Source organism: Carya illinoinensis, chromosome 8, assembly GCF_018687715.1.
Source record: "Carya illinoinensis cultivar Pawnee chromosome 8, C.illinoinensisPawnee_v1, whole genome shotgun sequence".
NCBI classification, from domain to species: Eukaryota; Viridiplantae; Streptophyta; class Magnoliopsida; order Fagales; family Juglandaceae; genus Carya; species Carya illinoinensis.
The window spans coordinates 18316651-18342139 of NC_056759.1; the positions used below are offsets into that span (position 1 = coordinate 18316651).

Below are 25489 nucleotides of genomic sequence, written 5' to 3' on the forward strand. Positions count from 1 at the left end.
AACACAGAATTCCTTGTGACATCTCAACGTGTTTTTCACAAGCCTACTATGACACGCTTCCACATAGCCTATGACCAAGAAACTACTTCAACAAATATGGAAGGACGACTCTTGGAGATGAGAGAATAGTTGAGGAAGATAGGTATAGCAATAAAGGCCCTCCAATGAGAAATCAAGAGCCTTAGACGAAAAGATCGTGATTATGGCAAGGGAGCCATGCTAAGCCACAATGAACAACCAAATGAGAAGGCACACAGCTCAAAAGGAGTGTAATCTCAAAAGTGATGGAGATTGTTATGCCCCCTTAAACCTACTTAGGATGTAACAGAGACTTGAAGTATCGGGATAGGCAATACAAGGTTACATATCCCCGTTGATGACAGTTAATTTGTAATGCATCCTAGTATGCAACTAGCAGTATGCAATAATCATAGCAGAAAATAAGGTGACTTATAAAAATTTATGCCAAAATGAACTAAACATCCCAATAATATTAATAATCATAAGTTCAAACTTAAGGATGGCATTTCATTAATACAAAATACTTAATCCAAGTTCCATGGTTGCTTATAAGCATCAAAATTATATCTAGTCTTCACTCAAGGTACGGCTCCTCCTCTTCAATCATCTGTATCCAGCGGTCCATTTTGTTCATCTTCTACTAGTCCTGACACAACTTTTATCATTTCGGAAGGAATTATAGTAAGTCCAAAAGGGTTAAATTTACTTGAAATCTCAATAAGTTAAACAACTAACTTACATAGAGATAAGATATGTATGATTAATAATAAACATGCGATGCATACAATGATATGCAAAAAAAATTTGTATTTGTTTCTCATCTAGGTTCCTCAACATTTCTCAAAATAACTTTAATGCACATTTTTTTTTCAGATAACATTTTTCACTTTTTCATTTCAAAAACATGATATTTCGAAAGAGAACATTTCATACCTCATTACTTTAAAAAATATAACATTTCATCGTTATTAAAGCTATGACTTACTGTGTAGTTGCCCTAAGTGGTTGATCAGGTATGACTAATTGACACTAGGTTTTTCTATCGTAAGACTATGATATAGCATTGAATTAATTCACTAAACTTAGTTGTAGGTAAGGCTAAAAAAAATTGAAGAACTGGTTGAGCTAACCAAACTAGACTGAACCAATGTTCATAACGAGTCTGGTCCGGTATTAGTTCTTAAGAACCGAAACCGGTTCGATACCAGTTTTCATATTTTGAAACCAGTTTCAACCAAACCATCCATTATATAAATATTTCTTACTTTTTTTATAGTATATATATATATATATATTTATATAGTTTTTTCGTTATATTATTTATATTAAATGTAAATTGCTAATTAATATAACATGAAACCTTAATTTAATAACTAAGGCGGGTACTGGCCTCCATACTCAAGACTGGGTGGGTGTGACTCCTCATTCTCGGGAGTCACACCAACCTCTAGATCTACATCAAAATCTATGGTCCTAAGAATGAAACCATAAGTTCAATGGGCGGCTATGACAAGACTGTTATGAGAAATAATGCTACCGAAGATCCTACGAATACTTTCATGAAAAATTGGACGGACACGTATATGAGTGGCAAGGAATAACTCTCACTCTTACAACTGTACGCATCCTCAAAGGTAGTGAGGAATTACCCTCTTAGATAACACATGTACATACATAGGCATGGAGGGGAATCATCCTCTAGGGACTTTGCCATTTTCTCCTAGCAAAATACATACAACACATTAGTATTAATATGGTGAGGAACACTCCATCTCCAATATAAGTATGAAAACACATAAAAATCAATATTTGGCCTGTTTCAACCCCAGTAATATTCTTCCACCACATAGGTACTCATCATATTGATATTCATCATAGAGACTTCGACCATACAGGTACTTATCACACAAATTTCTCACAAAGAGAGATTTTTTGCCCCATGAATGTTTCTATCCAACCAACCAACTCAAATACATTATCATGTAATATGCTGGGAGATCCTACATCCCGACTATCAAGTGAGGCCAAATATGATACCGTTCCACCCTAATCCCCATGAGGCATTCTCCTTCTCATGTGAAGTACGTGGCAACATTTTTTTGTCTTGTCAGAGTCACTAGCCTTGGGCTGTTCATCCTGGCTTGGTTTTACCTGGCCTGGTCTAGAACCAAGGTAACCAAGTTTCAGTCCCAGGTTAAAACCAGGACCAATCCGGTCTGGGTCCGATCATGAAACCTGGGTTCTGGGTACTCGGGTTATATATCTGGAAAAAAAAAAAAAAAAAAAAAAAAAAAAAAAAAAAAAAAAAAACCCTTCTGTCACTCTTCAAGCTGTGCCTCTCTCTGTCACCCAAAGTTCAAACCGAGCTTTGCATCTATATCTCGCCCAAATTTCAAACCCTAGCTCTCTCTCTCTCTCTCTCTCTCTCTCTCTCTCTCTCCTAAGCCCAAATTGCAGACCTCTTTTTGCTCAAACCTCTCTCTCTCTCTCATGTAAACTAGTCTGGAAACGACCCATGTGGCACACTCTAGATGGCCATTTCTTGAAAGGTAGTTCATATATGCATGCATACTTTTTTTTTAATGGGTTTTAGACTTGGCTGCATGTGCAGGGCCTATTTAAGTCGAGAACCTATCATCTTAAAAGCCTAATATGAAAGAAGCCCATAGGAGAGGCCCTTGGCTGACTGAAGGGAGTTAGAGAGTCCAAAGCTTAGCAAAATTACACACACATCACGCCATCTTTCAAGGAAAGATAGAGATTTCATGCAGATACGTGATCATTTCAGATACCGAGTGATGATCCATACCAATAAATTCTGAACAAGATAAGCGTCACGTATGAGTCTATATATACCAAGTAACCCTTGATAGTAAGGGATCGAACTCTCTTTTGAATTTTAAATCGTTTAGTTACATTTTACTGACTTAAGCATCAGAGTTTTTCCCAGGCGGATCCTCTTGACATTACGCCATTACACAGGTGAATGGTTACAAAGGGGAAGTGGGACACGTCCTTAACTGCCTGTATACTACCATGTATGGGCTCATTGTTTCTCTTGCTCAAGATGTTCATTCCGTAAAAGGTAGTTGCATGTATACTTTTTTTTATGGGTTTTTAAGGCTTATATCTATGCTAGCATCTAATCAATTTTAGATTTGCAACAGTTTTTTTAGGTTTTTTTTTTCTTTTATTACTTTGTTGATTTGGGTCTATTTTGTTTTCATTTCTTTGTGTTTTATGCCCATATCTAGGGTTCCTTCATTTTTTGTTTTGATCATTGGAGTCTAATGGGCCTTTCATTTCTGAGAGCATACTATTAGTAGTTGTTATTTTTAAAAGAAAATTTCTATTATTTGCATTACCCTTATGTTTTTTGTTTATCTATTTGGTTGCTGGGAAAATGAGGGAAAAGAAAATTTGTGCTTGGTTTGTAACTTTTTCTATTGTTTGCATTTTTTTTAAAACATGATGAGCCCAGTTGAGCTATATGCAATAACTAAAGTCTTTCAAATGCTCTAGTTTTCTTAGTTGACTCTTTTTCCTAAGTTTTTATTGAACTTTCGTGCGTATAACAACAATAAATGTTGAAAAATGCCAAATTAAATAGTATTGTAAATCCAGTACTTTATATCATACATGTCTATCGCTCTCCTATGAAATTGTGGGTCTCAAATTTCAGGGCATATTTTTTCAAGAATAAAGGAGATATATGACATCATATTATGAGTTCATTGATAAATTAAATAGAATAATGAAAGTTGACTAATTTGTTTAGTGAAACCAAGCTTTTGGTCTGCTATTTAGCCATTATAAACTATATTCCCACTAATTAAGTATGTAAACTAGGATGCCTAGGGCTTCCTTGCTAGCTAGCTACCTTAAATCGTCATCATCAACTTTTGGAAGCAAGCAGAACTACTTCTTGAGTTGACCATTTTTTTGTTCCTTTTTTTTTTTTTTTGAACTAGTAATTGTTTCGGATATATCTGCATTAATTAGGCTTCTATGCCTTATTGCTAGCTTATGGTGATTTGGACATATATATGCATCTTCTATAGATTTCAATGGTTTCTTTACTGTGTAATGTGTTATCTCTCTTTTTTGCCTTTGCCACTTTTTGATCTACTGTTGCTTAAGAGAGAGCGTTTGTAGATATTACTTTCTTTGTAATGCCATGTTGTGTTGGAAATGAAATTTCAAGGTTAATTTTTGTTCTAGTGGCTTTGAGAAGGGTTTTTCTTGCAGTGAGTTTCATCCCATTGCTAAATGGGATCAAGGTTTCTTATTCTTCTGGGTGCTGTTCATTCTGTTCAAGAGTAAGTTTGCCATTTCCTTTCCTTTTTCCCCAGAGAAACTGATAATTTTGTTGAGTTTTTCTAAATATTCAAAACTTTTTATTTTTTGCAGACTCTCTTTCAATCAGATTACTTGAAGTTGCTACTTGGTGTGAGATTAAATCATTGATAGAAAACCATGCTAATGATTTTGTAATTCATATTTTGTAATTTTGAAATGGGAGAGATAAGTGGATACCCCAACCCACTTCATATCGGGTTCAATCCCCTCTAAGTGATAGGCACTCAAGATGGCAAGTGAGTGAATTGATTGATAAGTAAGAGAAGACATGGAACAGGTCCATATTGAGGGAGGTCCTCTCAGAGGAAGAAGCTACTGTTGTTAGCAAGATCCCTATAAACCTAAGCAGGAGCCCTAACCAACTAATCTGGAGACTCGCAAAGAATGGACTATTCACAGTTAAAAGTGCTTATCATCTTCTAGAGGAGATGGAGGTGTGTTCAAAGGGGCAAGCATCTAACAGTTTGAGGAACAATGATTTCTGGCACGGGCTTTGGAAATTAAGTGTGCCAAATGACACCAAAATGTTACTTTGGAGAGCCTCTCATGAGTCACTGCCCACAAACCAAAACCTAAACAAAAGAAGGATAAGGGACTCTGCACTATGCCCCATATGCACCAGAGACTTAGAATCGACTACACATGCCTTATGGTCGTGTCCCTCAGCTCAAGATGCATGGGGTGTCAGCTCGAGAAAACTACAAAAAGAAAAAGTGGTCGAGTATCAATTCTCAAGCATAGTAGGCCACATGTTTTCATTACTGGATGAAAATGACATGGCAACCTTTGCTTCCATAGCTCACCAACTGTGGAAGAGAAGGAATCTATATGTATTCGAAGTTAAGTTTGAAGCCCCTGAGACAGTGGTGAACACTGCCACTAAGATAGCTCTAGAATACAAGGAAGCAAACAGCATCCAAGTGAGTAAGGACAATCCAGCAGCATCATTTGTCCAAAGCTGGTCAGCCCCTCCTTTGCACATGTTTAAGGCCAATTGGGATGCATCAGTAGACAAAGCACAATGCAAAGTTGGAATAGGGGTTGTGATCAGAGATTGGAATGGTTTTGTGGTTGCTACCCTTAGATCCCAAAGAGATCTATTCCCTAACCCTTTGTTAGCTGAATCCATTGCTGTCTTAAAAGCTGTCATCCTATGCAACCAGTTGAACATGTAGGACATAATTTTAGAGGGTGAATCTCTTAGTATGGTTCAACAAATCAAGGGTGAAGAGATGAACTGGAGCTGCGCAAGAATGATCATTCAAGATACCAGATCCTTGCTTAAGAAGATGAAAAACTGGTTTGTGATGCATGTATCTAGGACTTTTAACAGTATTGCCCATTGTTTAGCTAAGGATGCACTTAAACTCTCTGACGAGAGCATCAGTTTGGAGGGAGTCTCTTCTTGTATCCAACATTTGCTAATCTAAATGAATTCCATTTTCAAAAAAAAAAAAAAAAAAAAAACAGATTACTTGAAGTTGCTACTTGGTGTGAGATTAAATCATTAATAGAAAACCATGCTAATGATTTTGTAACTCATATTTTGTAATTTTGAATTTTGTAATGTAATGTGTAAATAACAAAATAATGTAATATGTAGTTGACTTGCATGCAATTTAGTTTTTTATTTTTATATATTTTTATTATTCTAAAAAATGCTAGTATTTTACTTTTTAGTGATTTATAACAACTTTTCACATAATATAGGCTTTTATAAAAAAATATGATTTTCAATACATTTTTTTTAATTTTTAAAATAAATATAGGAGAATTATGCTTTGCAACATTTTCGTATAAATGTAGGTTTTTATTAATATTAGATGCGATGTTTGAAGAAAAAACACTAGGCTTCTATTTTTAAAAAAATATGCTTCAAAAATTGCCTCTTATTTTAAAGGAATCTGGGTACAATCCGGTTGGCCAAGGTCCAAAACCCGATATACCCAAGCTGAAACCCGGCCCGGATTTGAAACCTGGGTTTCGAGCCGGGTATACCTGGATTCCCGTTGTGGAACCTGGGTAAATAGTGCTACTGGCCACCGCGACTCCTCGTTCTCACATTCTCAATAAATGGCCTTTTCATGCTCACCTTTTGTAAGATAGCACGCTTTTCTTCTCCTCGTCCTCGGATGTGTTAGCCGAGCGAATGCAAAGTGCTTGCTCACCCATCCATGTGTTAGACTGGTTGCATTTTGTAACACCTGCTATTAATTCCTTAGACCACTGGTTTATCATCTTTTCCTTTCTCTCAATTCCAGAAATGGTCTGTTCCCTTTCACATCAGGCTGTTCCTCACAACAAGCATTAGAGGAACTGGCTAGCAACTCTCAACTTATATAGTGCCACACATATAAATGGTAACCTACAAAAATTAGCCTGGACCAGAAAAACTAAAAGTTTCGATTTTGGAGATAAATTAGTAAGATTTTTTTTTTAAACCAATGTATACTAATTCGGTTCTAAAATTGTCCAAAACTAAACCGAACAGGATTGGTTACACTCATGTGAGCATTCATTGAGTTACTCATATTTGAAAACTTTTGCTCCATTGTCAACCCATTCCAACGATTATGTTATGTGATATTACGCATGTCATCAAAATATTATTGAGTATTCCAAGCTAAGAAATTACCCCCTCCCAGCGTTATTGCAAATCTTGATTGAACATCATACCTAGGGTCACCACTTTTTTTGTTATTTATGATTGGCATTTCATGAACTATTCTTTATTATTTTAATTTATAGATTATGTTTTAATATTATTTTTTTATTACTGTTTTTTTTTCTTTTGCTATTATAATTATTTATCTTTGTTTTTGGTATTTTTATTTTTAATTTTATCAATAATTTATTCTAACTTAACGGTGGTTATAACTTGAATTTTTATTTTTTGTTTGGATTTTGTAAATTTTGTTATATTGTTTATATATGTAAACATATATCATATAAGAAACATTATTTTCTCAATATAAAACTAATAATAATTCTATAAAAAAAAATAACGAATATAAGTTGTACAAATTTAGACCAATCGGTTAGGGTTTTAGGTCCTTCTCTCTCTACTCCCGGGCGAGAAAGAGTGTAAGGTTTTTGTTTCTTTGTATTCTTGATACAAAGAAAGCTGTCTCATAGCGAGAGCTAAGAGCTGTGGTGTAGTGCAGTGTGTTTAGTTATAGTTTGTTTTGATCCTAGTTTCTTCTAGGTAATCAGGAGTCCAGTTCTGGTGAGCTTTAGTCCCAGTGAGTTAGTAGTCCCAGTGTGTGAAGCAGGTCATCCATGGGCGACAAGGACCTATCAAAGCTATGGGAAGGTCTAACTCTGACAGAGGATGAACAAGCATTTGTAAAAGTCTCGGACAAGGATCTCAGGGAAGCGGCTCGAAGGGGATCCTTCTGTCTGTTGGCAAAGGTCATCACTGAAAGAATCTTCAATAAGGAGGCTTTTCGATCAACCATGCTCCAGGTATGGAAGTTGGAAGGAGCAGTAACTTTCACTGAGTTAGGGGAGAGCAGTTTTATGATGGAATTTGAGATGAAGACAGACAAGGACAAGATTTTAAGAGGAAGGCCATGGACCTTTGATCGAAGCCTCATAGGAATCCAAGATATTGATAGCAGTCTTCCCCCTAGTGCAGTCAGTTTCTCTCTAGAACCTTTCTGGGTGCAAATCCACAACATCCCTTTTGCATGCATGACAGAAAGCTATGGCCACCAGATTGCCTCGGCTATAGGAAAAGTTCTAAAGGTGGAAGTGAACAGAGATGGTCAAGGCTGGGGAAAATGTCTGCGTGTCTTTGTTGAGGTAGATATTACCAAACCTCTGGCTCGTGGGAGATGGGTGGTAGCAGGAGAAAGGAAAGTCTGGTCTGCCTTCAAGTACGAGAGACTCCAAAGTTTTTGTTTCAGATGTGGAGTCATCATGCATCAAGGTAGGGGATGTTACAACCAAAGACCTCAAGAAGATCAACCTGCCCAGTATGGCCCCTGGTTGCGTGCTACACCAAACAAGACCCCTTTCATTGCTACCAAGTCCTATGGAGTTAAGCCGGCCCCAAAAAAATCAGATGAGAAACCTCCTCCCTCAACCATGGATCGAAGTGGCCAACTCTTCTGGAACCACAACGAAGAACAAAGGGAACAAGCAAGGCAGCAAGTCCAGAATCCTTCTGAGGAAATTGCTACAGTGGGGCAAGGCTATGAGGAGGAGCTACCTGATAAGTCACACGTCAGTAGTAGACCTCTGCAAGAAGGACAGCCAGGTAAACTCCCATACCTTTCCTCAGTAGTCAATTGCCAGCTTTTACCCACAGAGGAAAGTAGTAGGCCATCCCCCTCTACACACCCCAAACCAAACTCCCTTACTCTAGTAAAAGACCCTGTAGTCAAAATGGAACAAGACCCCATGGCCAGCAGCCTGGAACCAACCAATACCAACTCCAAGTCCCATCTCAGAGCTTCAAAAAGGTTGGTCAAACCCTCTCAGGAAAACATAGCCCCTACTGAGGTCACTGTACAAACCAGGAAAACCACTTGGAAGAGGAAAGCCCGTGATTCCCACCCAGGTAGTCCTGACTTCCCAATCACTCCAGTGGCACTACTGAAGAAAAGACTTAGTGAAAGAACCTTGCGAGAAATTTCTAACATCAATGGTAAAAAAACCAAACTGGACAACATGTTTATCGAGATCAAACAAGAGTCTAAGGGTGAGCTACCTCAACAAACGGCAGAGGCTGCTAGGCAGCCCTGCCAAGAATTATGAGTTTAATAAGCTGGAACTGCCGAGGGCTTGGGAACCCTCGGACAGTTCAATTCCTTAACCTTATGGTGAAGGACAAGTCCCCCTCCATGATTTTTCTCATGGAGACAAAGTGTTCTAAAACAAGAATTGAAGAAGTTAAAAGAAGGCTAAGTTTTGATGCCTGCATCTCAGTTGAAAGTAGGGGAAGCAGCGGAGGTCTTGCATTTATGTGGAAAAAGAATATTGAAGTGTCCATTTATAACTATTCTAGGTGGCATATCAGTGCTAGTATCTCGAATCAAACAGGCTCACTCCCATGGTTCTTCACAGGTTTCTATGGGCATCCTGAGACCTCTAAGAGGAAAAGCAGTTGGGAGCTTTTAAAAGACCTTAAACCTATGCCTAACACTCCATGGTTGGTTTGTGGTGATTTCAATGAAATTACCTGTCAAGATGAAAAAATGGGAGGTCCCCCCAGGCCTATTAACCAAATGGAGAGGTTCAGAGAAGCCTTAGATTTTTGCTCTTTGAAGATGATTTTGACTGTAGGACCTAAGTACACCTGGTCCAACAACAGAAGAGGTATTGATTTCACTAAGGAGCAGCTAGATCGAGGGTTAGCAAACCCAGCTTGGTCCCAGAGGTTTAAAGAGGCATGTTGTGTTGTATATCCTGCAGTGAAGTCAGATCATCTACCTCTACATATTGCCCTATCAAGCAAGAGGCATCAGGGTAGCTCCCCTTCTAAGTTGTTCAGATTTGAAGCAGCCTGGACAATCAAGGAGGGGTGTGCTACTACCATAAAGAAGGCTTGGGGAAGACAGAGTTGGGGAGAGGACCATGTTCCACTAGTGATAAGAAGATTGAGAAACTGCAGTTCAGAGTTAAAGAAATGGAACACTACTGAAAATAGGGGTGCAACTGGTGAGGTTAAACAGAAAATGGCAACCTTGTGTAAGTTACAAGAAGAGGGTCAAGGTGAGCATGTGGATTTAATGCTAAGACTGCAAAATGAGATAGAACAATCCCTTGAAGAGGAAGATCTAAAGTGGAAGCAGAGAGCTAAGCAGCATTGGCTCAAAATGGGTGATCAGAACACGAAATTTTATCATCAACATGCCACCCAGAGAAGGAAAACAAACAGGATTCACCAAGTAATGGATGGGCAGGGGGCACTGGTTACTGATAAACAGCAGATTGGAACCATTTTTTCAGATTTTTTCAGTGATCTTTTTACCACATCTAATCCAACAGGCATTGGTGAATGCATTAAGAGTGTGCCCATTAGAATTACAGGTGAAATGAATGAACATTTAGGGAGGGAGTTCACAGCAGAAGAAGTCAAGATGGCTGTTTTCCATATGAATAGCCTTGGATCTCCAGGTCCAGACGAATTCCCAGCTTTATTCTATCAAACAAACTGGGATATAGTGGGAGAAGAAGTTACAAGTTTTGCCCTTAACATCCTGAACAAAGATGGCTCTTTGGAGGGAAGCAATGACACTTTCATCACACTCATCCCAAAGGTTAAAGAAGCCAAGAAAGTTTCTGATTACAGACCTATTAGTTTGTGTAATGTGTTATACAAAATAGTAGCAAAAGTAGTAGCAAATAGACTTAAAGCTGTTTTGCCTAACATTATTTCCCAAAGTCAAAGTGCCTTTGTTCCAGGTAGAGCCATCACAGACAACATTCTGGTGGCTTATGAAACTCTCCATTCAATGACAACCAGGATGCAAGGAAAGTCAGGCTACATGGCATTCAAACTAGACATGAGCAAGGCATACGATCGTGTAGAATGGAGCTTCTTGACTGCAGTATTGAGCAAGTTGGGGTTCAGTAACAGTTGGATCTCCCTGATCCTGAAATGCATCTCCTCAGTTTCCTACTCTATCCTACTAAATGGTGAGCCACAAGTTGCATTCATGCCTTCCCGAGGATTGAGGCAAGGGGACCCCCTCTCCCCTTACCTTTTTATCCTATGTGCAGAAGCTTTGTCATGCCTCTTATTCAAGTCAGAAAGGGAAGGAAGCATCTCGAGTGTGCCAGTGGGCCGAGGTCCTATCAGGGTAAACCACCTCTTTTTTGCTGATGATAGCTTGATTTTCTGCAAAGCTAATTCCCTTGAGTGAAGTAGATTAATGAGGATTTTAAACCTATATGAACTTGCATCTGGCCAGAAGCTCAACAAGGAAAAGTCCTCAATCTATTTCAGCAAGAATACTCCATCTGAGAACAAGAGCATCATCCTGAGGATAGCTGGAGTCAATGCAACTGGATCATTTGAGAAGTACCTAGGCCTTCCCACCATGGTGGGGAGAACCAAGATTGCATCTTTCCATAACTTGATTGACAGAGTTTGGACTCGAGTAACAAATTGGAAAACAAACTCTCTGTCAATAGCTGGAAAAGAGATCCTACTAAAATCAGTCCTACAAGCTATCCCTACCTACACTATGGGGGTTTTCCTCCTTTCTCAATCCATAATAAACAGACTGGACCAACTCCTAAGAAAATTTTGGTGGGGGTTTAATGAAGGAAGAGCCAAGATCCAATGGGTCAAGTGGGATAGACTCAGCAAGCCTAAACTTCAAGGGGGTATGGGGTTTAGGAGTTTCAAAAGTTTCAACCTGGCACTACTTGCTAAACAAGGGTGGAACCTCCTCACAAAACCTGACTCTCTCCCTGCTCAGATCATCAAACAGAAGTATTTTGCAAAAGGAAGCCTCTTGAAAGCTAACATGGGACTCAGACCTTCACTTGCCTGGAGGAGTCTAAAAGCTGGCCTGAACCTACTAAAGGAAGGTCTCATATGGAGGGTTGGGAATGGGGCCCAAGTCAAAATATGGGAGGATAGATGGCTGCCAAGACCTCATTTTTTGACCTCTAACAATGGCAGGAGTCCAACAGAAGATGTCACTCGGGTGGAAGACTTAATTGACCCCAATCTAAGGAGTTGGGATATCAGATTGCTAGGCGACCTCTTCTCACAAGAGTGTGTGGAGACTATAAGAACCATTCCCATCAGGATGGGTAACAGGGAGGATCAATTGGGTTGGGAGTGCACCTCAAATGGCATGTTCACTGTCAGGAGTGCTTATCACCTCCATCGTGCATTACAACCCAGCAGTGACAGTGGGCCCTCAGCTAGCCCCAATAGGGAGGGTTTCTGGAGATCCTTGTGGAAGCTACAAGTGCCGAATGGGATAAGAATGTTCCTGTGGAGAGCATGCACTGAATCATTACCCACTTTCAGTAACTTAAAAAAGAGAAATATAAGGGATGCCTCACTATGTCCAATATGCCTCTTGGAGGAAGAAACAGCAGGACATGTATTGTGGGGTTGTGGTGCTGCGCAGGATGTGTGGGGACAAGCCAGCAGGCCACTACAAAAATTGTCTTTGAATGGCATTTCTTTCAAGTCCATCTGGGAGCAAATGACAGATAAACTAGCTCAGAAGGAGCTGGAAACAGCAGGGTCGATAGCCAAACTTATTTGGGCTAGAAGGAATGATTTCGTGCATGGGAAGGACCTAAAACAACCCAGTTCCATCATCCAAAGATCTCACACTGAGTTAAATTGCTTTAGAGCAATTAAAGCAAAGGTTCCCCAAAGTATGATAAGATCATCTACCTCACCTCAGACTTGGAAGAAACCACCCGAGGGGTGTTACAAGTTGAACTGGGATGCATCTCTCAATACCACAAAGGGCCTGGTTGGAGTTGGAGCCATTATTAGAGACTGTTGTGGGAGGGTCATGGGAACACTTAGAGCTCGAAGGGAAGTCACTCTATCTCCTTATGCTGCAGAGGCGTATGCTTTGATGTTGGCTGTCCTGTTTTGTAAAGCAAGCAGAACTACTTCTTGAGTTGACCATTTTTTTGTTCCTTTTTTTTTTTTTTGAACTAGTAATTGTTTCGGATATATCTGCATTAATTAGGCTTCTATGCCTTATTGCTAGCTTATGGTGATTTGGACATATATATGCATCTTCTATAGATTTCAATGGTTTCTTTACTGTGTAATGTGTTATCTCTCTTTTTTGCCTTTGCCACTTTTTGATCTACTGTTGCTTAAGAGAGAGCGTTTGTAGATATTACTTTCTTTGTAATGCCATGTTGTGTTGGAAATGAAATTTCAAGGTTAATTTTTGTTCTAGTGGCTTTGAGAAGGGTTTTTCTTGCAGTGAGTTTCATCCCATTGCTAAATGGGATCAAGGTTTCTTATTCTTCTGGGTGCTGTTCATTCTGTTCAAGAGTAAGTTTGCCATTTCCTTTCCTTTTTCCCCAGAGAAACTGATAATTTTGTTGAGTTTTTCTAAATATTCAAAACTTTTTATTTTTTGCAGACTCTCTTTCAATCAGATTACTTGAAGTTGCTACTTGGTGTGAGATTAAATCATTGATAGAAAACCATGCTAATGATTTTGTAATTCATATTTTGTAATTTTGAAATGGGAGAGATAAGTGGATACCCCAACCCACTTCATATCGGGTTCAATCCCCTCTAAGTAATAGGCACTCAAGATGGCAAGTGAGTGAATTGATTGATAAGTAAGAGAAGACATGGAACAGGTCCATATTGAGGGAGGTCCTCTCAGAGGAAGAAGCTACTGTTGTTAGCAAGATCCCTATAAACCTGAGCAGGAGCCCTAACCAACTAATCTGGAGACTCGCAAAGAATGGACTATTCACAGTTAAAAGTGCTTATCATCTTCTAGAGGAGATGGAGGTGTGTTCAAAGGGGCAAGCATCTAACAGTTTGAGGAACAATGATTTCTGGCACAGGCTTTGGAAATTAAGTGTGCCAAATGACACCAAAATGTTACTTTGGAGAGCCTCTCATGAGTCACTGCCCACAAACCAAAACCTAAACAAAAGAAGGATAAGGGACTCTGCACTATGCCCCATATGCACCAGAGACTTAGAATCGACTACACATGCCTTATGGTCGTGTCCCTCAGCTCAAGATGCATGGGGTGTCAGCTCGAGAAAACTACAAAAAGAAAAAGTGGTCGAGTATCAATTCTCAAGCATAGTAGGCCACATGTTTTCATTACTGGATGAAAATGACATGGCAACCTTTGCTTCCATAGCTCACCAACTGTGGAAGAGAAGGAATCTATATGTATTCGAAGGTAAGTTTGAAGCCCCTGAGACAGTGGTGAACACTGCCACTAAGATAGCTCTAGAATACAAGGAAGCAAACAGCATCCAAGTGAGTAAGGACAATCCAACAGCATCATTTGTCCAAAGCTGGTCAGCCCCTCCTTTGCACATGTTTAAGGCCAATTGGGATGCATCAGTAGACAAAGCACAATGCAAAGTTGGAATAGGGGTTGTGATCAAAGATTGGAATGGTCTTGTGGTTGCTACCCTTAGATCCCAAAGAGATCTGTTCCCTAACCTTTTGTTAGCTGAATCCATTCCTGTCTTAAAAGCTGTCATCCTATGCAACCAGTTGAACATGTAGGACATAATTTTAGAGGGTGAATCTCTTAGTATGGTTCAACAAATCAAGGGTGAAGAGATGAACTGGAGCTGCGCAAGAATGATCATTCAAGATACCAGATCCTTGCTTAAGAAGATGAAAAACTGGTTTGTGATGCATGTATCTAGGACTTTTAACAGTATTGCCCATTGTTTAGCTAAGGATGCACTTAAACTCTCTGACGAGAGCATCAGTTTGGAGGGAGTCTCTTCTTGTATCCAACATTTGCTAATCTAAATGAATTCCATTTTCAAAAAAAAAAAAAAAAAAACAGATTACTTGAAGTTGCTACTTGGTGTGAGATTAAATCATTAATAGAAAACCATGCTAATGATTTTGTAACTCATATTTTGTAATTTTGAATTTTGTAATGTAATGTGTAAATAACAAAATAATGTAATATGTAGTTGACTTGCATGCAATTTAGTTTTTTATTTTTATATATTTTTATTATTCTAGTATTTTACTTTTTAGTGATTTATAACAACTTTTCACATAATATAGGCTTTTATAAAAAAAATATGATTTTCAATACATTTTTTTTAATTTTTAAAATAAATATAGGAGAATTATGCTTTGCAACATTTTCGTATAAATGTAGGTTTTTATTAATATTAGATGCGATGTTTGAAGAAAAAACACTAGGCTTCTATTTTTAAAAAAATATGCTTAAAAAACTGCCTCTTATTTTAAAGGAATCTGGGTACAATCCGGTTGGCCAAGGTCCAAAACCCGATATACCCAAGCTGAAACCCGGCCCGGATTTGAAACCTGGGTTTCGAGCTGGGTATACCTGGATTCCCGTTGTGGAACCTGGGTAAATAGTGCTACTGGCCACCGCGACTCCTCGTTCTCACATTCTCAATAAATGGCCTTTTCATGCTCACCTTTTGTAAGATAGCACGCTTTTCTTCTCCTCGTCCTCGGATGTGTTAGCCGAGCGAATGCAAAGTGCTTGCTCACCCATCCATGTGTTAGACTGGTTGCATTTTGCAACACCTGCTATTTATTCCTTAGACCACTGGTTTATCATCTTTTCCTTTCTCTCAATTCCAGAAATGGTCTGTTCCCTTTCACATCAGGCTGTTCCTCACAACAAGCATTAGAGGAACTGGCTAGCAACTCTCAACTTATATAGTGCCACACATATAAATGGTAACCTACAAAAATTAGCTTGGACCAGAAAAACTAAAAGTTTCGATTTTGGAGATAAATTAGTAAGATTTTTTTTTTTTTTTAAACCAGTGTATACTAATTCGGTTCTAAAATTGTCCAAAACTAAACCGAACAGGATTGGTTACACTCATGTGAGCATTCATTGAGTTACTCATATTTGAAAACTTTTGCTCCATTGTCAACCCATTCCAACGATTATGTTATGTGATATTACGCATGTCATCAAAATATTATTGAGTATTCCAAGCTAAGAAATTACCCCCTCCCAGCGTTATTGCAAATCTTGATTGAACATCATACCTAGGGTCACCACTTTTTTTGTTATTTATGATTGGCATTTCATGAACTATTCTTTATTATTTTAATTTATAGATTATGTTTTAATATTATTTTTTTATTACTGTTTTTTTTTTCTTTTGCTATTATAATTATTTATCTTTGTTTTTGGTATTTTTATTTTTAATTTTATCAATAATTTATTCTAACTTAACGGTGGTTATAACTTGAATTTTTATTTTTTTTTTTGGATTTTGTAAATTTTGTTATATTGTTTATATATGTAAACATATATCATATAAGAAACATTATTTTCTCAATATAAAACTAATAATAATTCTATAAAAAAAAATAACGAATATAAGTTGTACAAATTTAGACCAATCAAATCAAGTTTTAAACAAGTCAGGACTCATAAAGTCTAGCGATCGATCGATCATGAATTTGTAATTCATAAAAATTAAAAAAATTATTAAATAAACAAACTAAATTAATATTAAACAATTTGCCAAAGGGTATTCTCTACTTCCCACCCTAAGTTTATTTTGCCCTCCCAACTGTCTATTTCTTGCTATTCTTTCTTTCCGCTCATGAAGTAATAAATCAATAATATTATGCCTCGTTTGCTTAGTAAGTACAAATGAGATTTGATTATATATTTTGTTAAAAGTTTAATAAAATATTATTATAATATAATATTTTAATATGAATTTTATTTTAAATTTTTAAAAAATTAAAATTATTATATAAAATGAAATAGTTCAATTTTTATTAAATAAGTCTGCATTTGATTCATAAATTCCTTTTAATTCATCTTATTTAATTATTATAATTTTTTTAATTTTTAACACAAAATATAATAAATAATTAAAATTTTTAAATAATAATAATATTTTATTTAATTTTTAATTTTTATTTTATCTCAATTTAACTAAAACTAACCCAACTTAAATCAATTGCCCTCGTTACTCTACCTAATAAGTTCTCAATTTACTTGCTGACCAAGTTTGAATCATTGTCCCCATGACTATGCCTGCTGAGAATAGCGATTGGTTTGTCGTTTTTATGATAATAAATTAATAATAACAATGATGGCAATGCCATTTTTCGGAAGCCGTGGGCAGGAAGTTCCTTGCCTGAGAAGCAAAATAGAAAATTCCACGTCTTTTTCCCGTCACCCAGCACGAGCCTCCCCTGTGATCTCGTAGCTGTCTCTGTATATAACATAGCGTTGCAGCGGCTTCATTCACTGCAGCCCAGTTATTTGTTCAAGTGTTCTTTTGAAAATATTGGCAGTGAACTCAATAAATTTTAATTAAAATTTAAATAAAATTTTTATTTTTATAAATTTTAACTAATCATTTTTTATAATATCAAAATAATAGACTCAATAAATCTTTAACTATTTTATTAAAATATTGATTTTGAACTTTTTATTAAATTTTAATTCTAATTGTAATTTGAATATGATTATATTAAATATTATGGTTGTATTAAAGTTTATTGTTGTATTAAAATTTATGATTGTATTATTGTTGTATTAAAATTTATGGTTGTATTATTATTATATTAATATAATATGGTTGTATTATTGTTATATTAAAGTTTATGGTTATATTATTGTTATATTAAAGTTTATGGTTGCATTATTGATGTATTAAAATTTATAACGGCTATATTTTTTCAACGGCTATATTTTTTAACGGGTATATTATTTATGTATTATTTTTTTTAACGGCTATATTTTCCAACGGTTATATTTTTTAACGGGTATATTATTCATGTATTATTTTTTTTAACGGCTATATTTTCCAACGGCTATATTTTTTAACGGGTATATTATTCATGCATTATTTTTTTAACGGCTATATTTTCCAACGGCTATATTTTTTAATGGTTATATTTTATCAACGGTTATATTTTTTAGCGGCTATAATTCTCCAACGGTTATATACTTTTACTATAAAATATAACATTTCTTCAACAATTTCATTCACTTCAACTCAAGTATCTCTTTGAAACCTTTTATTCTCATTTTCTCTCAATGGATCGTTCTCTTTTTCACAAAATGACACTTATTGATTCAGATTCTGACGAAGAATTTGAGATAGCGAGGCAACTTGTTTTGGAAGGAGAAGGATCAAGCTCACGTGGTTCTTCTAAAAATGCACGTAGATGCATAAGGCGCGATCGATTGCAAGCCCACCAAAATCTATTTCGCGACTATTTTGCTGATCCTCCAATCTATCCTCACAAATATTTTTGAAGGAGGTTCCAGATGAGTCGTCCTCTATTTCTTCGTATCCAAGTTGCAGTAGAAGCCCATGAACCTTATTTTGTCCAAAGCCCACCCACTCCCGTACGCTTCGGAACTCTCTTCTCTAGTCCTTTCTCTTTTTTCCCTTCAATCTCTCTCTGCTTCACCTATATTTGATTCAATTGAGGAGAGATTATATAGTGTTGCAAGCATTGTTGCAACTGGGACTCTATCTTTAGATTGGTTAGTTGTTCTTGATTGGTAATCTTTATTATCTCATGCTGCTATGTGTTCTGTTCAGTGTTCATTGCCTTATAAACTTCAAACGTTCAGGGATCAGAAGACTTGCACTTCCCAAGAGCTTTCCTTTGCAAATCTTTATTCAATAAGGAAACATGAAATCTGAGGTCATCAAAGAAACTGCCTGCCATGAAGCATGCAATCAACATTGTGAGATTGGTGCAGTGAGAGATAATCTTGTGGAAGAAGCAAATGCTCAAGAAAGGGGTAAAATTTATTGTATTGTGGGTGATTATTTCTTCACGCATTGACTGTTATCCATTTTATGCTTACAATGCCATATCTAAGACAGAAAGAATTCTGTGCCCCTTGTGTTTTTTCAACCCCGTCGTTTTTAAACCTGTTGATGATTGCCACTTATACTCGTAACTGTAACTATTAAATCTACAGGGAACGAACCTTATGTTGATGAGCAACCCAGTTATTTCCCACCTGAACTGGTCGGTCATATTCCAAAGAATTTGAATATGTTGTATCATTACTACTTAATGGAGCTGGAGCAGAAATTTGTTTATGATATTCAAGTTCATGATATTGTGCTTGTCCTGAGAAATAAAATAGAAGCTGAACTTGGAAGCTTGCATTTTGAATTGGATGTTGGCAGGGGTAGTTTGACAGTGAACTTTAAATATGTAGGAGTGATTAATCTTAGCACAGATCAGGTCACCTCTCTCTCTCTCTCTCTCTCTCTCTCTCTCTCTCTCTCTCTCTCTCTCTCTCTCTCTCTCTCTCTCTCTCTCTGTTTTTTCAGTTTGCTTTACTTCGTTAGTTTAAGTGGTATATTAATTTTGTTTGCAGGTCCTTTTGTGTAGAAGGTTTCAGAAAACTCTTTTCAAAGCTCTTATTCATCATGATTTGAAAAGTTTAAATAAGCATATGGATGGAGATATTTTGGGAGCTGAGACTGATTATCTTTTGCTCCCAGCCACTGCAAAGCATCAGAGACCTGAGATCATTGATTGGCATTGCGTTAATTCTGTGCTATTTTCGAGTAAGAAGAATGGTGAATCTCACTTGAATTGTTCTTTACCCGAGGGTTGTGCTCGTATTGTACAAACCAAAGATGGTCCTGTACGCACTTGCCTGCTTCAGAATTCTTTGGTGTACACCCCTCACATTGATCATATGTATTGCACAACTAGGATTCTGGAATTGAATGCAAACTCACGTATGCAGCACCACCGTCGTGGCAAAATCAATACTTACAAAGAGTATTATGAAGACCAGTATGTAACTATCATAGATTGTCAAATGTAAATCTACTGTTGTTCTTTAAGAATATATATATATATATATATGTATATATATTGTAATTGTGGAATGCTAATTGTAGTTAATCCAAAATTTTCCAAACACAGGCATGGCATCAAGCTGCTTTTTGAGCACGAATCATTGGTTAGTGTGAGACCCCTTTTTGGGGTGAAAAAACACCTTCAAAGATGCAGAAATCAGATAAGGAAAGGTTTGAAGTTCTTACTTCTTGTATGTCAGATTCTCTTCCTTTCTTTTAACTAAAGCAGTAGTCAATCACGATTCTCTTGGGTAGGCTTTCAATTTTAGTGCTAGTATTCTTAGCTCTACCCTCTGTTTGGCATATGGTTTGTATAAATAGAAACAATCCAGCCTTGTTTATTCCACTAGTCTTCTGGGTTACATGCTTATTTAGATTATATTGTTGGCTTTGGACTTATCTGATTCATTTTAATTAGAAGAAAATGAATTATCCCTGCTGGGCATTTTTTTCTATGGTAGTTGTTCATCATCATTTACTCCTCAAATCCAGGTTGCATTATGATATTTTGATGAGGGAGGGAGTGAGAATGTATAAGATACCATAGAGGAATTGTGCATGAATATGATCTTTGACATGATTAGACCTATGATACTTCTTTATTAGTAAACGTTACGTGTTTTATCTTTTCAGAATCAAGTATGATGTCGGTTGAATTGCCTCCGGAGCTTTGTTCTATAATTAGGTCACCAATATCAATCAATACATTTTATTCTTTCTCATTTGTTCCTTCAATCATGCACCGGCTTGACTCTTTGCTTATAGCTGCCAAGTTAAAAAAGATGCATTTGGATCATTGCGCGCAAAATGATGTTATCCCAATTTCCAAGGTGCGTTATCCTTCATAAAAATTTGCTCTTAATAGTTGTTGGCATTAATGTACTGAAGTGCTAGTCCATCATTGGCGACTATGTATCTTTTGATCTTATATTATAATATTGTCTATCATTGAGAAAAGATTTGAAAAGATTACAGTTGTTGTTACGAGCGACCAAGATCAAGCATGCTACTGTTAGGACATTGGGGATAAGCCGTCAGTTTTTCCATATAGTTGCTTGTTAAAGCATATTTATTAATATTTTTACTGATATTTTGTATTAGTAAGACTTTCATTCCTTTTGAAGATATGCGGAATCAGTATCGTCATTAATGGCATATTGAACTTTTGTTAACCATATCTTGATGGTAGGTCTTGGAAGCAATTACTACAAAGAACTGCCAATAGACATTTGACTTGAAATCCTTAGAAACGCTTGGAGATTCATTTCTCAAATATGCTGTGACTCAACAACTTTTTAAGACCTATCAAGATCAACCCGAGGGTGTGCTTGATTCGAAGAGGAGAAAAATAATTTGCAGCTCTTTGCGAGTTTGGATGTTACCGCAAACTTTTGGTAAATGTGTTGTTGAGGGAAAAATGAGTGTATTGGCATATTCTTGTGAAAACCTTTGTAAAATAGTGTTGTAACAAGTGTTGTTGTGGAAAGGCTTGAAAATTGGTCAAGGAAGGCAACTTTGCTCGACCCTCGCTCGACGGAGCGCTCGAGCGAACTTGGGCAGATTGCACCGCTCGACCTTCGCTCGACATATAGCTTGAGCGAACTCAGGCAGATTCAATTGCTCGACCTTCGCTTGACACTGAGCTCGAGCGAACCCAGGCAGAGTGTGTCGCTCGACCCTCGCTCGACATTGAGCTCGAGCGAACTCAGGCAGAGTCGACCGCTCGATACTCGCTCGAGCGAACTTTGGCAGATTGTCTCGCTCGACCCTCGCTCGACACTTCGCTCGAGCCAATGTTCCAGATCACTTACAATGTAGGGTTTTGAACGCCTCATTTGATGGGAACTATAAATAGAACAGGTTAACTTCTGTTCTAGGGGTGGAGAATCAGAGCAAAAACCCTAAGGGCCTCCAAGAACTTCTTACCCTCATTTGTTTGATTCTCTCTTGGATAAACATTTCTCCACCACAACACATTCAAAATCAACTCTTACTTGAGTCCATTGAAGTGGACATTTTTGTTGGCCGGAAGAGTCTGGAGCTGCCGTTGATGCAGAGATCGAGAGGTTCTCATGGGAAGCTATAGGAAGGTCGGAGTTCCGACACTACATGCGTGTAAAGATCGAGTGGGTCACTCGTGGTGTTGCAAGCCAAGTTTAGTTACTACAAAGGTTTTGTGAGTGTCTCTAAATTGGTTGTAACAAACTAAAATTTCTATAGTGGATTTGAGGTGGTGCCTTACACCTGGAGTGGTTTTAGATTTTGAAGATGTTCTTTAAATGAGTTTCCACTCCGTGATCAAAATCATGTGTTGATTATTTGTGTTATTTAATTCATTTATTAACTGCTTATTTGTTTAATTTTTCAAAAGGCCATAAAAATTAGATTACACCTATTCACCCCCTCTAGGTGTAGTGTTGGGTAGAACCACTGCTTTTTCATGTGTTTTCACTAATTCTTTAAATTCTTGGTGTTGCCATTCCCATGAATTTGTTATATTCTTCTCTGTTTCTTTTTTTCCTATGATCTGTAATAGATTTATTGTTGCTATTATATATATATATAATATATATATATATATATATATATATATATATATATAGACACGCACAAACAATCAATACACATAATTAAAAAAACATATATCTGCCAAACCTCCTCTCCCTTTGTGACATGATAATCTATATTGCTTTTCTATGACTATATTGATAACTTTTGTGTTGAGGGAAAAAAGAGCATATTGACATATTCTTGTGAAAACCTGTCTACAATAGTGTTGTAACAAGTGTTGCTGGGAAAGGGTTGAAGTGTGCTCGTTATTGGTCAAAATAGATGACTTCGCTCGAGCCTCGCTCAACAGGATTCGTCTTTTGTAGTTTAGATCTACTCTAGTAGACTTCGTAATCAACTATAAAAGTTAGATCTGAATGATCTGATAGTGAAAGAGGCTGCCGAAAGGGGTGATCGGCTTAGGAAGCATCCGGTAATCTGGAGGATTGTAGATCCGTCTTTTCAGTTTGAAAGAAATAAAATAACTTAAGAAAAGAAGAGAAATGAGAGAATGAGAGGAAGAATAGGAGGTAAGGAGGGAGGGAGAGGATGAGGGAAGGAGGGTGTTGAGGAATAATCTCACATTGCCTTGGATAAGGTTTTAGACATGTTTATATGAAATGAGCAACTTTCTCTTGTTGAACCAGTTTTATGAAATGAGTTAGACCCATAAATTTTTTCATGGTATCAAAGTCTCGTGAGATCAAGAAAGTCTTACTCCACCAATGGCTTCCATCTCACTCTCGGTAAGCAACTTCGTAACACTACTTATCCCGTAACAAGAATAAGAAAAAATCATGGCCTCCAAGTGAGAGAGAGTGTTGAGGAATAATCTCACATTGTATGTGGATAAGATCTTGGGCATGTTGATTAGGAATGAACATCCCTCTCTTATTGAATCGGTTTTATGAGATGAGTTAAGTTTATGAATTTCTTCAGAGAGATGGAGAGAGGAGGGAATGAGAGGGGAAAATGAAGAGAAAAATAGATGGAGAAAGAAGAGAATGAGAGAGACGAAGGAGAAAGGAGAAGAAGGCCTCCTCCTTGTCCATCAATTTGGAATATTGAAGCCTTTGGAAATGAGGTGGGTTCAACCGTTGGATTTCTTACCTTTGCCAAAACCTTAATGGAACTATTTGGCACAATTATGGCCATTTAGACTTGCTGACTGCACTAAAGGCAATGTTGCAATTTTGGAAGTGTATATAAAGATATTATCAGAACCATAGGATTCAGTTTCTTATCTTCTCTGTTTGATAAATGTTTGTCCCACTAAAATTTTTTAGAAAATTAAACTTATGAATTGATGTATTTTCACGTGATATGTAAAGATTGTAACGCTATTTTTACTATAAACTAGATTTGATATTTCACATCAAATTACGCCAATTTATAAGTTTACTTTATAAGATCTCTTTGTAGACCTAAAATTCATTTGTTTGTTTTGACCCAAGGGTGCGAATAGGTGTGAAAGACAGCCATACTTAATTTTTAAAAGAATCTAGTATCTAAATAATTTTCGAAGCATTTCTTTAGTCATATTAAGTTTAGTCAATAATTATCCCAATTAATTTTATTATAAACATTTAAACAAATTTTATTTCATACAAGCTTTTTCTTACTCATTTAATTTTTTTAAAATCTTAAATGACATTTTTTCAAAAGGCCATTTGATTTCTACTTATTAACATAAACTGTCATAAATTTAGAATAATCTCAAAAGCCATGGAGTTTAAAAACTTTCTTCTTTTATCATATAGCATTTCGTCTTCTTTCGACTCAGCCATTTTATTTGTTCATGTGTTAAATAGCTATAAATTTAAAATAATTTGGAAGTATAAGACTTTAAAGGCTGGTACCCTTTGTTTTCTTTAATTTATAATATTTTTTCGTCACCAAGGGGTAGTGGCTCAATAGTTACTCCTGTGCATTTTGGTATATTCAAATCTGAATTTGAACGCATCTTAAACTATTAGTATTAGCCGCCCAAAGATTCATTTAATTTCTTAGTGGAGCTGAAGTCTAGAGTATGACTCAAAAGGACGTGCTATGCCCACCGCTGGGGCAACGCTAGGCATTTTCTAATTTTTATTTTTTACATCATTTTTTTTAAATACTTTTAAATATTTTTAAAAATAAAAAATTATAATATTATTAAATAATATTTTCTTAACCACTAAAAATTAAAAAAAATAAAAAAAATAAAAGAGGAGCGGTATACTCCAGCGGGATGCCAACATTTTCCATAACTTAAATTAAATTAACGGGAGCAATTGCAACCTCCAATTGTCTAGACCTCTCTTTATAACAATCCGGCCCAATAGCATCAGGAACTGAATAAAAATAATTTTGTTGGGTTCAAATTAACTTTATTGGTCTATATTGGATGATCCCACGGGCTTTAAATCCATTAAGGTTATCTTAGTATTCGGTCCAAAGTCGTTGAGGTTTACTAAATATTGTGGAAGGTTAATAACTTAGGGAAGATTAGTTGAGTTTATTGATAGGCCTATTAAAAGTATTTAAGGAGGATATTGCTGGGTCCTATAATTCAGTTAAAGTCATTTAATATTTAGAAAACAAATGGGCCCTCATTTATAGAGTAATACGCCTAAGAAATTATTTATAAGCTTGTAAATGTTTATGCGACGTGTTGAGGTTACTTTGTATATAAACCATTACTGCTTGACAAGTGATTCTAGGCCTATGAAAACATAGCCCAAGGGTCCTTGTTAGACCACTACGTAGCCCCAGAGAGTGGCCCAAAGCCCATAAAAAGGCCCAGTAAATTTTACTACCATACCTGAAATTAATAAAATCGAAATTATTTTTTGTTAGATTGGTTGATTTGAAAATAGTTGTATGAGTATCGTAGATATATCAGACAAGTTTTATTGTACTGATCTTTGTTGAATGCTTCCTTTAATGTCTGTTGCCGCAAGTGAAAGCCAACCTTGAAACAAGATTACTTCAGTACTCCACGGGTTACCCTCTATTATCATCGCAGTTGCCAACTTCTAATGGTCAA

The 25489-nt window shown here is 36.7% G+C and overlaps 1 protein-coding gene across 1 annotated transcript; it reads left to right on the plus strand.

Moving 5' to 3' along the window:
* Positions 1 to 18020: 18020 nt before the first annotated feature.
* On the plus strand, positions 18021 to 21546 carry LOC122319338 (endoribonuclease Dicer homolog 2-like). The gene is made up of 7 exons (XM_043137361.1): positions 18021 to 18563; positions 18654 to 18827; positions 19011 to 19282; positions 19419 to 19846; positions 19979 to 20082; positions 20545 to 20741; positions 21101 to 21546. The coding sequence occupies exons 2-7, from the start codon at positions 18716 to 18718 to the stop codon at positions 21134 to 21136; spliced, it is 1149 nt and encodes a 382-aa protein (XP_042993295.1). The 5' UTR covers positions 18021 to 18563; positions 18654 to 18715; the 3' UTR covers positions 21137 to 21546.
* Positions 21547 to 25489: the final 3943 nt, after the last annotated feature.

Coding starts and splice junctions, on each gene's coding strand:
- LOC122319338 (XM_043137361.1), top strand. CDS start 18,716: ATGAAATCTGAGGTCATCAAAGAAACTGCCTGCCATGAAGCATGCAAT. Junction 19,283..19,418: donor TTAATCTTAGCACAGATCAG/GTCACCTCTCTC, acceptor TTTTGTTTGCAG/GTCCTTTTGTGTAGAAGGTT. Junction 20,083..20,544: donor CAGAAATCAGATAAGGAAAG/GTTTGAAGTTCT, acceptor TTATCTTTTCAG/AATCAAGTATGATGTCGGTT.